At 48.0% G+C, this 16,116-nt stretch overlaps 2 protein-coding genes across 2 annotated transcripts; both read right to left on the bottom strand.

Moving 5' to 3' along the window:
• Window positions 1-4,098: 4,098 nt before the first annotated feature.
• Window positions 4,099-6,492, bottom strand: LOC127316856 (uncharacterized). Its single transcript, XM_051347328.1, has 3 exons — window positions 6,327-6,492; window positions 4,640-4,714; window positions 4,099-4,501 (listed from the first exon to the last, which is right to left on the bottom strand). Exons 2-3 carry the CDS (start codon window positions 4,684-4,686, stop codon window positions 4,309-4,311), a joined length of 240 nt encoding a protein of 79 aa, XP_051203288.1. The 5' UTR covers window positions 4,687-4,714; window positions 6,327-6,492; the 3' UTR covers window positions 4,099-4,308.
• A 2,231-nt stretch (window positions 6,493-8,723) lies between these two features.
• LOC127316846 (probable leucine-rich repeat receptor-like protein kinase At5g49770) lies at window positions 8,724-12,343 on the bottom strand. The gene is made up of 7 exons (XM_051347317.2): window positions 11,600-12,343; window positions 11,242-11,462; window positions 10,649-10,775; window positions 10,495-10,566; window positions 10,172-10,355; window positions 9,800-9,932; window positions 8,724-9,266 (listed from the first exon to the last, which is right to left on the bottom strand). The coding sequence occupies exons 1-7, from the start codon at window positions 11,754-11,756 to the stop codon at window positions 9,018-9,020; spliced, it is 1,143 nt and encodes a 380-aa protein (XP_051203277.1). The 5' UTR covers window positions 11,757-12,343; the 3' UTR covers window positions 8,724-9,017.
• Window positions 12,344-16,116: the final 3,773 nt, after the last annotated feature.

Here is a 16,116-nt window from a genome sequence, read left to right as displayed (position 1 = left end):
TTTGATAATCGCGTCATGCAACCAAAATTAACATGACAAAGACGTGAATGCCAGACATTTGATATAAGATGAGACGAAACATTATTCACAACTTTATTACAAACATCTCGATGTGAGGACAAAGCGGAATAAACCTCCGCACTCATATCCTTTACCAATAAAAGTACCAAACTTAGAAAGTACAAACTTATTGGACTCGAAAACAATCTTGTAGCCATCCCGACATAGAAGGGATCCGCTAACAAGATTCTTATTTATTGAGGGAACATGATGCACGTTCTTCAGTCGCACGGTCTTTCCCGAAGTGAACTTCAGATCGACCGTACCAACACCATGAACAGAAGCATGCGAGCCATTCCCCATCAGCACGGACTGAGTCCCTCTGATCTGATATGAAGAAAACATGGAAATGTCAGAACAAACATGTACATTAGCGCCCGTGTCAATCCACCATTCAGGAGAATGACATAATGAAAGAACAGTAGGTAATATACGATACCCAACATCCTTCATATCAACATCGCCCATGACAACATTGGCGGTCTTGCCGCCCTTCCCATGCTGGCGCCTGTCATAACGGTTGGGGCAGCTAGGAGCCCAATGCTCAGGATCACCGCACACATGACAGGAACCTTTCTTCTTATCAGTCTTCTTCTTGAAAGTAGTGGACTGTGAGGGCCTGTTCTTCCAGTCGAACTTGCTCTTGCCATCAAACTTGCCCTTGTTTTTGAACTTGTGGGACTGGAAGTTCTTTTTCTGTATCAAGTTGGCACTTGAACCACCATCAGCACCACGAGCAAGTGTGTCTTTTGCTCTTGCCTTTTCTTCCACATCAAGAGTCCCAATGAGATCCGAAGCAGTGAACTCTTGTCTCTTGTGTTTTAGGGAAGTAGCAAAATTCCTCCATGAAGGAGGCAGCTTGGCAATAATGCTTCCGGCAACAAACTTGTCCGGTAACACATAGGAGAAGTACTCAAGCTCCTTGGCCAGTGCCTGTATCTCATGAGCCTGCTCAACAACTGAGCGATCACCAGTCATCTTGAAGTCACAAAATTGCTCCATGATGTACAGTTCACTGCCTGCATCCGAGACCCCAAACTTGGCCTCGAGAGCAGCCCACATGTCCTTGCCATTAGTAAAGGACATATAGGGTTCAATAATGTTCTCTCCAAGTACAGATAACAGAGCAGCCCTGAACAGCCTGTCAGTTTTCTGAAAAACTTGCTCCTGAGCAGGAGTAAGCTCTCCCTCAGGCTTACCAAGAGTGGCGTCATAGCAGTTCATGTTTTCAAACCAGAGAACTGCTCTCGCGCGCCATCTCTTGTAGTGAGTACCTCAAAAAGGGGCGGCTTCACAGATGCGACAAAGACACTTGGAGTAAATTGCCTATAATAAGGTTTTTGGATTGTTGAGAAAATTAGCAATTTACCAAGTAATTTAGACAAAATAGACCGCAAGAAAAACATGACTAGATTAATGAAAATAAACAATGTATGTAGGAGAAGAAAGATAATGGAAACACATTCGGAGAGATTGATCCATATATTATAGGTGCGACACAAATAGAGAGCATGGTGGTGATCTGAACAAGATAGAAAGAAAACACCATACAGCTGTGCGCCCGCGTTGGCATTGACGTTGTCGTTTTCAGCCATGTCGTCGAGGTAGAGACTGCTGATGTCGGGGAAGAAGTCCTCGTCGGGGAGGTGGTCGTCGAAGTCCGTGATGAAGTCAGTAGTCGCGCTGATAGCGCTCCCCAAAAACCTTATCGCCCTTCTCCCGTACATGACTCGAAGAAGCGGGGTTTCGGAGGCCTACTGTCCCGGATCGCGGTGCACGCCGCAAGACGGGATGGAGAAGAACCTGTAGCAGCGCAGTGCTATGGAAAGCGTTTTGCAGAACCTGTTCGTGAGGTGAGGAGCGACCTCCCTTATATAGGCACGGGCAGGCAGGCGAACAGACGGCGACGGGAGATGAAACGAACAGTCAGTGGGAGGCGAACCGAGGAGACAGCAGCCGGAGCCGAACGGCCCTAATAAAAACCCACTAGAAAAAATTCGTTTCAGCTTTGTGCAACCGTTCAGATTATTTCCCATTCACGCGCGGCAAAAAGATAGAGAAGCTCTCGGCTCGAGGCATTCCCGCAACCCGTGTCGTGTCGTGTCGTGACGACCGAGCGAGGAGGAGGAGGAGGAGTGCGCGAGGATTCCCTCTTGTTCTCACTAACATACAAGTGCTAGAATAGCTCTCCTTATAAACCACTCCAGCTCTCTCTCAACTAGCAATGTGGGACTAAACATTTGTCCCACCTCTTGCCATGCATGAATGGGCTACATGGGCCTCTAGGATTTTCAGGAATTATTGGAATGGAAAAATTGGACTGGGCTATTTTGGGCCAAAATTCCAACACTAAGTAATCATGCATATTTTCGTATATGTTGTGCGATTGCATGGTTGTTGTGTATTGTGTTAAATGACATGGTTTTTCGTTTTAAAAAATCGCATAGCCCTTTCCACCAACTGGTTAAAGCAGTTGCCTTCGTGTCTGAAAAAAATCGTATATGTTGGATGCTCGTCGCTCCAATCCAAGAAGAGAGGTAGAGGAGAGCATGAACCCTGATACAAGAGAACCGTGATGGAATTGGCTGAGTCACCTGGGAACGCTATGATGATCAATGCATATATGGAGTACATTTGAAAGCTTGGGTTATCCCTATCGAGTGTGGCATTTTGTAGCTAGGGTTACATGTAGCCCGTTTTTTCAAAAAAATCGAAAATGGCATTTTATAGTTTCAAAAGATTAGAAACAAAAATTCTATAGGTAGACAATGATGTACTCTACAACTGTGAAACAAAAGCAATACGAAAGACTTAGTATTTTAGGCTGTGCAAAATTCACAAATCCATGGATCGGAAAACATAAACAATACATATTTTGAAACCTCTAGCATTTGTTAGAATTTGTCACTTTTGTGTAGCCTCTAATATAACGTATTTCATCATGAAAATTTGCATAGTGACACAGTACATCATTGGCTACATTTGGATTTTTTTTTCAGATTTTTTTAAAACTTTAAATGTTGAATTCGAATTTTGTAAAAAAACAGGAGATGTGTAGCTCGGGCTACACTTTGAGTTTTCCGTATCCTTAGTTCTTTTCTCCTTTTTTGTTCTCTTGCCTGCTAGCAAGGTTGGAAACCTTGTTCGAAGGCTGAAAGCTTTCAGTATAAAAGCTGGGTGAGCCTTTTGTCTACAAAACGTGTTATGTAGAATGCTGATGTCTCCATTGTTTTTGACTTGGCTCCTCAACGGTTCATGTTGATAAGGGAATACAAGTTCTTAGATAGAAACTTCATGATAAAATGGAAAGTACCCCAGGGGTGTTCAGATTGACGAGAGAAATAAACAAACAGAAATCAAGGGAAAATCGCACACTCGTGAAACCAGTTTACTTTCTGGTCCGACACAAAACTAATTTTCGACGAGGAGAATTCAACAGTTATATCAACTGGTATAGATAGTTTCCTGGAACATTTAAGCCGCCTTCTGTTACAGAGATGTTCAGCAATGGAAGTGGAACCAACAAAACTAAAGAATAAGTTCAATGGAAACTATAACGAAGTAGTTTCTGAATTGGGGAGTGATGTTTTGGCACATGGGAGCATATGCTCCCTTTATTTTGAAATACATGTTAGACACATTTTAAAATGTCAAAAAATTGAAACAAAAATTTCGCACGTACATATTCATGTGCTATGCGCTCACAAAGTCGTTTCATGAAAAATCGAAATGTCATGTTGCGTGTGTAAAAAAGACAAAATTCGGTGTTAAAACAAAGACTTGTCACAAGATAAATTTTCTATTTTTCGCTTAGACTACAAAAAATATTATTTTTTCGTGAAACTTGACGAATACACATATATTATGGAGATGTACATGTAAACTTTTTTGTCAAAAAATTTTAACACTTGGAAATATGTTTTTATGGTAGAGGGATCATACGCACCCGGGAGCCGAATTGAGTTTCTGGCTTTCAAAACAAACCATACATCCGGGCTCTGGAGCAACCCAATTCACGAACAATTTAATCCACACAAGTGTCATAAAGCATTTTTTTACCAAGGGAATATTACTGAGAATATCAGACATTAGAAGAACAGTTTAGGAAACTCCAACTTTTGCCACAAACAGATCATGAAAGAGGTATATCATGACGAACTGTGTGGGTCCACCGACAGAGAAAACATATCAACTACACCAAAGCCAACAGCTGCGACCATGTTACACTTTGATGCTGCACTGGAGCATCTACATCGATTTATCAAAAGAACCAGCACCAGGATTTCTCTCCAGAGTCGAGTTCCGTCGCCAATTCTCGACTGCGTTCCTTACCGTGGCTTGCGCCTCACGGATCTCTGCGTCAGTGAACTTGTGCTCCAGAATTCCAATCGGACCTGGCTGCAGAACGTTGATTACAGTCTCAACATCTCGCTCCACCTGCCTGCGTGTGGATACAAAGAAAGCAAATTAAGACATACATATCTCCATTCAGTGATAATGGTGGGCAGGTAATTGGAGGTATTATGAGAACGATAAAGCAAATGCTTGCTCAAATTTTAAAGGTGAGATGTGCAGGTACCTAACAAATTGGGGCAACCTTTGAGGTAACAGCCTCAGGAAAGACATCACACCAATCCTTGTCACAGATTGTTTCCTGTAACAAAAATGGCCCATATACCAAATGAAAAATTAAGACTACTTGAAGTATCATGCCAAAGAGACAATGGATATCTATCCATGTAGTGACTTTTCCTGGTCTAGTTACTATTCATAACAATGGTTAGCTAGAGTAAACTGAACCATGGGTACTGACTTAATCTTCATTTAGCCTAGTACAGTTCAAAAATTGAGCAAAAATATCTCAAGGAGAACACAAAGTGGACTACGAAGTTCTACTTGCGCTATACAGTAGGTGTTCCAGAGTCTGGTCAGATTCTACGACAAACCCATCTAACAAAATGAAATTGCAAGAATCTCAAGGAGAACACAAAGTGGACTACGAAGTTCTACTTGCGCTTTACAGTAGGTGTTCAGAGTCCGGTCAGATTCTACCACAAACCCATCTAACAAAATGGAATTGCAATCAAACAGCCACACAATGAGACGTATCCATGATTCAGGCTCGCCTTGCATGTTCCTCTACACATGACAAAGGTGGCTAATACAGAAACCTGCAGCCTGAAATGCCCGAAAACAGGAAACTGAAGCATTTAAATAGCCTAATCATGTAAGCAATGCAGTATGCAGCGCTGACTTAAATGAAGGGCATTTGGGTACAGCTGAAGCCCACCTGTTTCCTTCTATTGGAGTAAACTACTATTAGTTCAGAGGAATATACACCTAAAATACACAGTGGCGGAGGACGACAGAATTTAAGGTCGGGCGAACTCTAAAACAAATACTCCTATACTTTAATAAGATTTCTAGTTTTAATATGGGAGTGAAGAGGTCCGAGTCACAACAAATTATAGTAAATAATAATTACCACTAACATTAAATTAGTGCTTAAAATCTAAAGGAGACTGAAAGTATATCACTGTATATCGACAACCAATCTTTTCAACTTTTTGGTCATTCAATCCAATAAGGTAACTCTAGAGGATACGACTAGGCATCCCTTGAAAATTACAGGCTCAACTATCTTGAAGCTGATCTTGTTTTAACTTATACTTATTACTTGTGAAACAAAAGCAGCCCGCGCTACTGCCTCCTGGAGAAGTGCCACGCTGGCGCTCCAGCTAGTTGCCGACCTCCCGCTAGCCGCCACCGTTTGCCTGTCTGGCTGACCGGCGAGGCGCCCGCCGTCTTCCCTCGATTTGACCCTGGCGGCACCACGGTCTCCAGAGTCGAGCGATTCTGCATGACTAAAGGTCTCGAGCCGCCCGCCCGCACCAGCTTCTCATCGACTCTGGCCAAGACCACACGGCGGGCTCAACTCCCTTTCCCTTTCCATTTTCTGCCCCCAAAGGATCCAGCAGCAGTACTAACCATCCACGGATTAACGAACGCCTAAACACATATGGCAAGAATTAAGGTAGGGCGGGCGAGGAGCGAGATGGTTTGGGGCCAATTGAGATGTGAAGTGAAGAAGAGGAATGATCCCGTCGGCTCCAAACAAAGGATCGATGTGACCAAACGCGACCAGCGATCCAGCTAGCTAGGTCTCCACCATCGCACGCCTCAGTCCCCCATAATCCTTCTCCTTAATCCCTCCCCGTCTCAAAACCTAGGGTTTGAAGGGGATGCACGAAGGGGAGAAACCTTACCTGGCGGCTGGCGGAGGCGCCTCCGGTGGAGGGCGGGACGAGCTGGGCGGCGCAGCTCCGGGCAGAGGCGAGTCAGGGGAAGGGGAGGTGCTGGGCGGCGACGCAGCAAAGGTGGAGATGGGCAGGTGGGTGTTCGGTCAGGTCAACTCATTTTGATGGGGACGACACGACAATTGGCACATGACTCTGTAAAAAAAAATCGCACATGACAAATACTACTTCTGTACTTGTAACTAAAAAGAGCGTATTTAGCATGTAAAAAAAACGTATTTACCATGTAAAAAGCGTATTTAGAAAAATTAAATACTAACGTATTTACGATATGAGGCTGCAAACCTGGGGTTATAATCCATTCTGCACAAAATACCAATGAGTATTTGCGCATCTGCTGATGGCTCTATTTTCAAGGGAGAGTCGTATGGCGTATTTTGTTAATTAGATATATGGTTACATCGTTTGCCAATATAGAAAACAAAAACTCAAAGGCTCCCTCATGTCATAGAGTTGACACAGGGTTTAGCTAAAGTACGATCCACAACATCAACAAAATTGTGACATAGAGAGGGTTTTTTTTTCGAAATGAGGGAAAAATCGTCCAGCTTCTACATCCAAGGGATGTACACGACTTTTTATTACTCCCTCCGGTCTTAAATATAAGCCATATAATTTCTAGCACGGAAATTAAGAAACGCATATTTAGGAAAAAATACACCATGTTTGGCTAGGGTTAACCGTAAGTAATTGCCGTGAGCTAATAGAGGACTTTGCATAAGATAAGTAAACCTAATCAAATCTCCAAAAATATTATCCATACAAGTAGGGCAACGCAATAAACCTTATATTCTGGATTTTTTCTCAAAAAACTATATGGCTTATATATAGGAACGGAGGGAGTATTAGATTATTCGCAACATCTTACGAGAACAATACAAAAGATCAAACTCGAAGCCACCTCGCTAAACCTACAGAGGGATGAAGGGGTGACAATACACCAACTCACATCATCGAAACAACCAAATGCCTTCCCAAGCCGCCCAATAGCAGGTGAGAAGCACATTTAGTCAACCAAACTCTCAGCGCACGCCAACACACATGCCACAAAAATCGCTACCGCCGTCTTCCTCGCACCCATCTTCAAGAGGGATCACCGCATTGACCTGCCGTCGATATCACCATGACGCCATACAACTCCACCATCCTGCACGTGTCCTGCAGTCCGCGCCCGTCTTCGATACCCTGCTGCTCCACGCCGCCGAGAATCATCAACGTCAATGTGGTAGATGAACACCACTCCATCAAAGATCCACCTCCATCCAGCCGCTGCTCCAAAAATGATGCCCCAAGAGGTAGAACGACGCATGAAGCGTCGTCATCATCCGATTCGGGAGACCACATCTCCTCCCGCACCCACGCGGCCACGCCACGCCACGCCGGGCGACCCCCCAGCGACTCCCCTCCTCCTCCTCCCCAGCGGCTCCCCTCCTCCCGCCGCTGCCGCCTGAGGCGCCGCCGGGCAAAGCCCTGGAGGCGTGGCGGCAGCAGACTTCCTCGGCCACGGCATCCGTGGGGGCGCGGGTTTTGCGTCTTCGGCGGCGGCGATCCGCATCGGGCTATCGACGGCGTGCCATGGAGCGGCGGCGACCAGAAGAGGGAGAGGATCTCCATCGTTTGGCAGGCGACGACGGTGGTTCGGGTCCGATCTGGGTCCTGGCGGGCTCGGGTGGGCTGCGATCATACTGTTGCGGTCACAACGATGCCGGCTTCGTGCAGGTTTTTGGGTTCGTTCCGAGGCACGAGGACGCCATGGGTGACTATCCTTGGCATGGTGGTGGCGGCCTCCTCCTTCGCCGGAGGTGGTCGGCTGGTTGCTGGGGTGGCGGATCACGAGATCCATTTACTCCGGCGATGAAGATCTACTCGACGATGAGCTAGCGGTGAAGGGGCCACCGGTGAAAACCGCGCCTTGACATCGTTCTTGGCGGATGTTGGCGGCGGCTATTCTGGCCTCCTCTATGCTGGTTTTTGCCGAGTTGGGGACTAGCGGCTGTCGGTGACATAGAGAGGTACATTCTTTATAAATAGCAGCTTCTGGTCCGATGGAGTTACCGCCATTCTGCATGACATCGATCAATTCGAACTGAGAGTCACAAGCAGGTGAGTCGAGTTCTTCAAAAAAATGAGCTCTCGGGTTTTTGGCCGGTTTCCCACTAATAGACTGGCCAACTCTCTTATTCTTAATTAATGAAAATCGCAAGTATTTTGCCTCATTAAAAAAATCCTAGAAAATCATAGGCAAAACAAAAAAATCTGCCTTCCCAATTGCAATTGACAGGAATTACAAGGTGCTACATGGTCAAGTAATGAAACTGCGGGCAATTACAATGCATGCTAACCCAGTCAAATCAATATCCCTTCGAGGGATTAAAACAGAACAAACAACTTGAAAACTACATACAATTTCATTGAAAGGAAATCGGAGGAAGAAAAAGAAATATACATACAGCTCTATTTCTTCTTGCCTCTCCTACCAAATAATAATTATAACCATGATAAGCCTAAAAAACAACCATACATGGTAATTCAATTCGCAGCAACACGGAGCCTGTACAACTTATCATAACCAACAGCTGCTAGACTCTACAAACAATCATCATGTCATCAAATACCAGACATGCAATCAATCTTTCGTCTTCAAGACGTGAAGAGTTGGCTCCCAAGGGTGATGATGGAGGTTCCATCGCCCATTATCGTTGTCATGGACATCTCCGTCTCCAGAATCTGGTCTAGCTCAGCCGCAACCAGCCTCATCTTCGGTCGCCTTCTGGAGGATGGGTTCAGGCACTGGAAAGCAAGGCCAACAAATTCTTTCATACCTTCCGATGTGAAACCGCCACCTAACCTTGGGTCAATCAGTTCATTTGAACTGAACTTTGCTTCCAGCTATCAAAAGGACAAGAAAATGCCGGTCAGTGGGATATTAGGATATATAATCTGATGGTGCACAAGCAACTGCAATTCTCTTTTCAAGTTTTTCTGATGATTTTTCTTAAAGTTAAGTCTCAATGGAGGTAGGAAAATGGCATATAAAATGTCAAGTACTACTATTTAACAGAAACTAAAGAAGAATTTTAAAGAATCTTACTAAAAATCGACATATATGTTGGATAGAAGAAGAGTGCAAATGTTTCAAGACAAATATTTTCTAGCTGTTGCCGAGTTGGCGAAATCCATGCTTTATTTCCTTAGCATTTGCATTACCAACGCAACATAGCTCGCATTTTGTCAGTGTGAGCATAGACAGCCTGATCATAGGCCAATCATTGGAACAGTGAATAAAACATTCTATTATTTCTTTCTAACAGAAAAGGTAGAAGAAGTTTCACATGAATCCTCAAATATATAAATACAGTTTGATAACTTGCTGAAGATTCTTCTTTCCAGGCAGCTTAATGCTACATGTCAAAGGAAATTACCCATTGGGCCAGAGATTCTCTGGATTCTTGAGATGCCAAGCTAGCAGCTTCTCTGCCAGTAATTAGCTCCAAAAGGAACACTCCAAAGCTGTACACGTCGCTGCTTTCAGATAACTGTGCCACCGAGTGTGCCCTAAGAACAAACATGCCACACTGAGTGAGTTATGAGTCACTACAGAGAGGAGTACACTAGTCATCCACAATTGCAAGACATGAATAAAAAACTGATGACGTTTTTTTTTTCTATAGAAGAGATCGATAAAATAGGCTTTTGGAAGAAATCAATCTCCAACAGAAACATGGTGGTCTAGCTATTTGTTGCCTAATGGCCTGAAAAATGGAAGATAAAAAGGATGCGGCACTTGGACTTACTCAGGGTCTTGGTAGATGCTGCTGCTAAACCCATGTGAGGAACCGACATCTTCATATCCTCTAATCAACCTAACAAGTCCAGCATCAGCCACCTTTGCAATGAAATTTTCGTCGACCAGTACATTGCTCGTCTTGAAGTTCTTGTGGATCAAAGGAGGCATAAGAGAATGCAAATGATTCAGACCTGGAGGTAAATCAGCAATTATAGTTACTATCTACTAAATTCACTCGTATCGAAAAAAATCTACTACTAAATTCATAAAAGCAATGGGCGACAGCTCTCAGTTGATGTTCTCTAAGAAAACAACTCCTAGTTGTACTACCTTTTGCTGCACCAATGGCTATTGCGAGCCTTTGTTTGAACTCAAGCCGTGTCGCGAAGCCTTTCCCTGAATCTGGTAAAAGGCACAAGGGCTTCAAAAAGAATAATCAGGGAAGAAAGGCAGAATTTAATCTCTGATAAGAATAACATATTACCATATAGATGGCTAGAGACATTGCCATTGGGCGAGAATTCAAACACTAGCATTTGTAGACCCGCTTCCTGGCAAGAACCGATGAGGGTTACGATATTCCGATGACAAATCTCTGAAAGCCTCCTAACCTGCACAATGCAAGGGCACCAAATAATAAGTTAAGAATGTCAATCTATTATTAGGCTGCTACAAATGCATTTATTTATCTGTCCCTGTCTAAATTCAGTAACTTCTCGTTTTAATAGCAAACAGCAATTATTGACAAGAGACAGATCTTCCTAACTTGTCCCACAAACAAGCCACTCGACAAAAATGTTCAATGTCTGACCATAAATACGGCACAATTTAGGTAATGGTGAACTGTTGAATCCGAATAACTACGCTACAAACCATATGGATTCCCAAGTCAGCATCACAGAGAAAATCAATCAAAACCAGAAACTTCTGAACAAAATGATGAAACAATCTAGGCATAAAATTCAGGAAAAAGATCAAATTTTCTCTGTTCACGAGCGTGGCAGAACGGAGCTAAACTTCAAAACTAGAGCAATGTCGTCCCTGCATCTGCAATTTGCATCCATATTGTTTGCTTACCTCGTCAGCAAACTCCTGCCTGGGTGCTCCTATGCGCCTCTTGATCGCGACGACGGAGCCATCAAGAAGCAGCCCCTTGTAGACCAAGCCGAAGCTCCCGGCGCCGACCAAGTTGGCCTCGCTGAAGTCGTTGGTCGCCAGTGCCAGCTCCTCCAAGGAGAAGTGCCTCGCGCCCTGGTGCTCCGGCGCCGAGGAGCTTCGGCCCCCCTTGCCCCACTCCACTGATGCCGCCAGCAGCAACACACACATCGCATTAGCACAACTCAAGAAGTGCTAAAGAAAGCAGGGGCAGCATTGCTATCTTGTGCATGGAGATGACACAAGGAGAGCGGGCAGGCAGCAGACGCGGTTCACCTACCTAAGGTGGAAGGGTCGGAGGAGCCTGTCTCAGAGGTCCGGTTACGCCTGGCCCTGAGGCGCGCCCGGCACCAGAGCGCGATCGCCACGGCCACCGCGAGGAGCAAGGCGGCTCCACCGGCGGCAATGCCGGCTACGACGGCGATCGGCAGTGACATCCGGGTGCCGGTGACATCGAATCAGCCAAGTAGTGGAGGAGGGGATTTTCTGTCCGTCAGAGTAAGCAGCAGCGGCGCTGCGGTTGACAGATGGTCAAAGCAGCCCCCTCCCAAATCTAAACCCCCAGCTAATGCTGGCTGGACCTCACCTACACCTACTGCCAGTCCCCAATTCGGTGGGTGGGTGTAGCTCCGGGACACATGAATGCGGCGATCTTTCTCCAAATTGGCGCCTCAATTGGGCAATGCGGCTACGTATGTGGGCTGTAGGAGCAGGACCAATCAAGAAGAAGCAGTTGCAAGAAGAGGGTGGACCGGGGTGGGGGTGGTGGCGATCAATCAATCAAGAACGAGGAGCGAGAAGGGGCCGGAGGAAGAGGATGATGGATGGGGGGCTGTGGTGTGTGCTGGAGCTGGAGCTGCTGGGAGTAGGGGCAGGCGAGGCGAGGCGAGGCAACCTCTCCGCACATGGAAAATCGTTGGATCCCTCTCTCCCTCCCTGCGGCGGCCGCCCTTTTGTCAAAGAAGAGGAGGGGGGCGCCATCGCCAGGGCCAGGCTCCCCCACTCCACCCCACCCCACCCCATGTGTGTGCGCGCGTGTCGGGGGCGTGACTGTAGGGCCCGGCCGCCGCGCTGGGGCTGGAGGTTGGTGTCTGTAGGCGTTGGAATCTTTCTTTCACCGTCCTCCTCTGCTTGCTCAGTTGCTCTGCTCTCTCCTACTACATGGTGGTCATGGACGTCATGGACATGGGTTGCTGACGCATTGCCATCTCGCGCGCCGAGAAGAAGCGGAGCTGCGAGCAAGCAAGCTCTGCGTGCGTGGAGGGAATCTCGGCCGGAGATGGATGGAATGGGAACAAAAAGGGTAAAAGGGAGAGAGGAAGGTGACGGTGGTGGTGCGGTGGTTGGTTCCCACTTTCCAGTACACGGAAAAGATGGAATCTGCTTGCTCCGGAGGAGGAGGCCATGCCATGCCTCTCGTCCCGTCCGCACTCCTTTCGTTTTCACCGAGCTATAGCCTGTAGGACATGCCATGTCCTTCCTCGCTCCTCCTGGACGGTACAACGGACCCCCATGCCCCCTCCTTTGCAGGATCCTCTGCGATATGCTCGAACGCTGCCGATGCACTGCCTCCAGCATTCCTACGCACCACCCCAACCCAAGATGCCCTTTTCCCCAATGTAAAAGCTATTTGGTCACCTTGTTTTTTCTTCGGGGCTCTCGAGAGGGTCCATCGGAAAGCGATCTAGCGACCCTCCGCTGCAGGCACCGACGCTGTTGGTCGCCCTGCTCTCCGGCGGCTAGAGGGTGGGGGAACCTCGGCTCTCATGACCGGTTTTCGTAGGGTTTTTGAGTTCTTCGTCTTTGATGTAGGGGCATCGGCGGCGAGAGAATAAAGGTCCTTCAACTAGCCCCAAATCAAGGTTCTTTCATGGAGGAGCGTTGGCGAGTTGGAGTTTGGAGTCGATCGTTGGACATTAGATCTAGCGTGTTAAAGTTTTGTCTACGACAAGGGTGCTTAGTTGAGGGGATGATGTCACATCGTATTGGTGTCCTCAAGTTCCACCTTCACCTCATGAAACTCAGCCAGGTAAGGTTTTGTTGGAAAACTTACGAGTCTTATGTCCCCCATCTCTGTCTGGCCGGAGATGGCCCTTCTCGGTACTCGAGATCGTGATCGCCGGCATCTTCTGATCTACATCGATGACTTCCCGGACACTGTTCTACAAAGTTCCTGTTTTTTTTCAAGATTTTTCCAACACGAGCTTTGCTACACTGGAGGCCTAGAGGCGACATTGAGCTTTGCTCACGACGCACCGTCGAAGGATGTAAAAGGAAGATTGTGTTTTATTTCTTTTTATAAGGATGTTCTTGTTAGGGATGGTTTTGGTTTCAGATGGCTATGTACCTTTTTCGCGGAAAGAATCAATTGGTCACCTTATCGAACATGCCCGGCTAGTGTCCACCATGATGGAACATTTTTAGAGCGCACCGACCTTAGGGCATCTCCAACGGGGCAACGCAAATGGTCGTTTGCGTTCGCCGTGGACGAAAATGCGTCTGGGCGCTCCTCCAGCGGGGCGACGCAAAATGACCGGGCGGTCCGCGGCGACGCAAACCTGGTCCAAATATGCGCCAGGTTGGGGTCTCCGCGGCCGCTCCACGGTCGCGCCGAGTGTCCGCCGAAACTTACATAGGACCCGCGCGTCAGTGGGAGGGAGGCCGATAACATTCCTGCCAGTGGCCATTCCCCCCGCGAAAAATCAAAGTAGACCGGCGCGCAGTTCTGAAGCGATGGACGTCCTCGCCGCCGCATCCACCACCATGGATTCCGAGATAACCCTCGCACCCGCCGCCGCCCCACACTCCCCCATAGCCACGACCATAGCTACAATGGAGGTTGCAGCTCCGGCGGAAGCAAAGCGGGCCACCACCGGCGGCCGGGACGCTAAGCCGAAGGCGGCAAAGAAGGTGTTGTCCAAGGCGGAGAAAGGCGTCGAGGCCGTGAAGCGTCACGGCCGGTGCATGAACCTGAAGGACAGGAATGCAGCGGCCGCCGCCCTGGAGGCCAGCGAGCAGGCGTGGCAGATGGAGCTGAGAGCCGGTGCCGCGCAAGTTGGCATCCATCCGAGCTTAGCGGAGGCCTACATGCTCGTCAAGCGAGAGGGGATCGCCGGCGTCGCTCCTCCGGCCTCGTCGGTGAGCTCGGTAAGTTCCCAACTGCGTCCTGGAACTCCCGCTCCCTTGCAGGTCCACCCGGCGTCTCGGTTCGCCTTTGGCGTGGCGCCAGTTCCCGACCTCAACCTGACGCCTAGAAGCGATGACTCGTGCCCGGGCGCCACACACAAGACACGTCAGCTGCCGGAGGAGAGCATGCCGGTGCCCTGCATCCTGTTTGACGAAATGGCACCGACTGCCCCGACGATGGACGACCCGGTACATGAGCTCTCTCAATGTGTGCGACTGACGTGTATCATGCGTCTGACGTCCGGTGATTCGTAGGCCTATTAGAAGGACCGGAATGACAAAGACATCGAGGCCATGATCTTCGGCGGCGGCTTCGTTGGTGACGTCGGGGCCGGGACGGGCCTGCATGATGAGTGGGCACCGACGCAAGATGCGGAGGACATCGATGGCGTACGGCTGTTCTCCACCCAGCCCACGCAGCCAACACCCATGTGCGTCGATGACTTTGAGGACGCGCCAACAGGGTCTGTCCTCACCACGGACAATGCTACCAAGAAGAAGGAGGAGAGCCACAAGGCACAAGGATTCATCGATGACGATGACAAGTGTTTGTGCGACGCGTGGCTGGCAACAAGCCATGACTGTATTAATGGCCGCCAACAAAAGGACAAGGTGTACTCGGCCAAAGTCATGCAGGAGTACAACGAGAAAAAGATGCACGCGCCCTACCACATCCCAAGCCCTCGCACGGAAGAGTCTGTCAGGAAAAGATGGAACTACATCAAACAAGAGACAAGCAAGTTTGCTCGGCCGTCGAACATACTATCAACCACCCCGTTAGCGCCGCTGGCGTGATTTCACTGGTAAGACAACCATCATCATTCTATTCTATTTACATGATTCTATGTACATCATTAGCGGCGTTGGCGTGATTGCAGGTATCCCGGACCTTGAAGAGGTTCAAGGCAGTGCATAAGAAGGGCTACCATATGGTCCATTGGTGGGAGAAGCTCAAGGACGCACAAAAGCTTTGCGGCCTACGATGAAGCTATGAAGAATGGGATAGCGGTTAACCTCGACGGCGAAGACGACGATCATAGCCGTCAAGCCCTTTCACCTCGTCCTCGAGGCCATAAGGCTACCAAGGCCGATCTAGCCCGGGAGGCACAGGCCATTGCGTTCACCTAGAGCCTGGAGAAGATGATGGCCGACAATCATGCCGCTGTGGCTACTAGGGACGAGAAGAAGCGTCTGAAAAAGAGGCTGCAACTGCCATCTACCTCAACCTCACGAAAGAGATCATTAAGGTCCAAAGGATGGACGTCGATGCCAAAAAGGCAGACGCCGAGGCCAAATTGTGTGACGCCGAGGCCAGGAGGATAGACGTCGAGGCCAAGACTCATGCAGAGGACACAAGGATCATGCTAGCCGACTTGAGCAGCGTCGACGATGACACTAGGGTCTGGTTCATGAAGTGGCGCGCCGAAATCCGTGCGCACCGGCGCCATGCGCCCAACACCATGGCCTCCTTTTGGACTTTTTATGCTATTCAGACCTTGTTGTGTCCCTTTTGGACTCCACTTTGCGCCACACCATGCGCAAAGTGTGATTAACTTATTTCAGACCTCAATTTGACGTAATTTGAGGCTATCATTTCGTGCAAATTTGAGC

The sequence above is a fragment of the Lolium perenne genome, chromosome 1 (assembly GCF_019359855.2).
Source record: "Lolium perenne isolate Kyuss_39 chromosome 1, Kyuss_2.0, whole genome shotgun sequence".
Lineage (NCBI taxonomy): Eukaryota > Viridiplantae > Streptophyta > Magnoliopsida > Poales > Poaceae > Lolium > Lolium perenne.
This window is presented reverse-complemented; position numbering and strand designations above follow the sequence as displayed.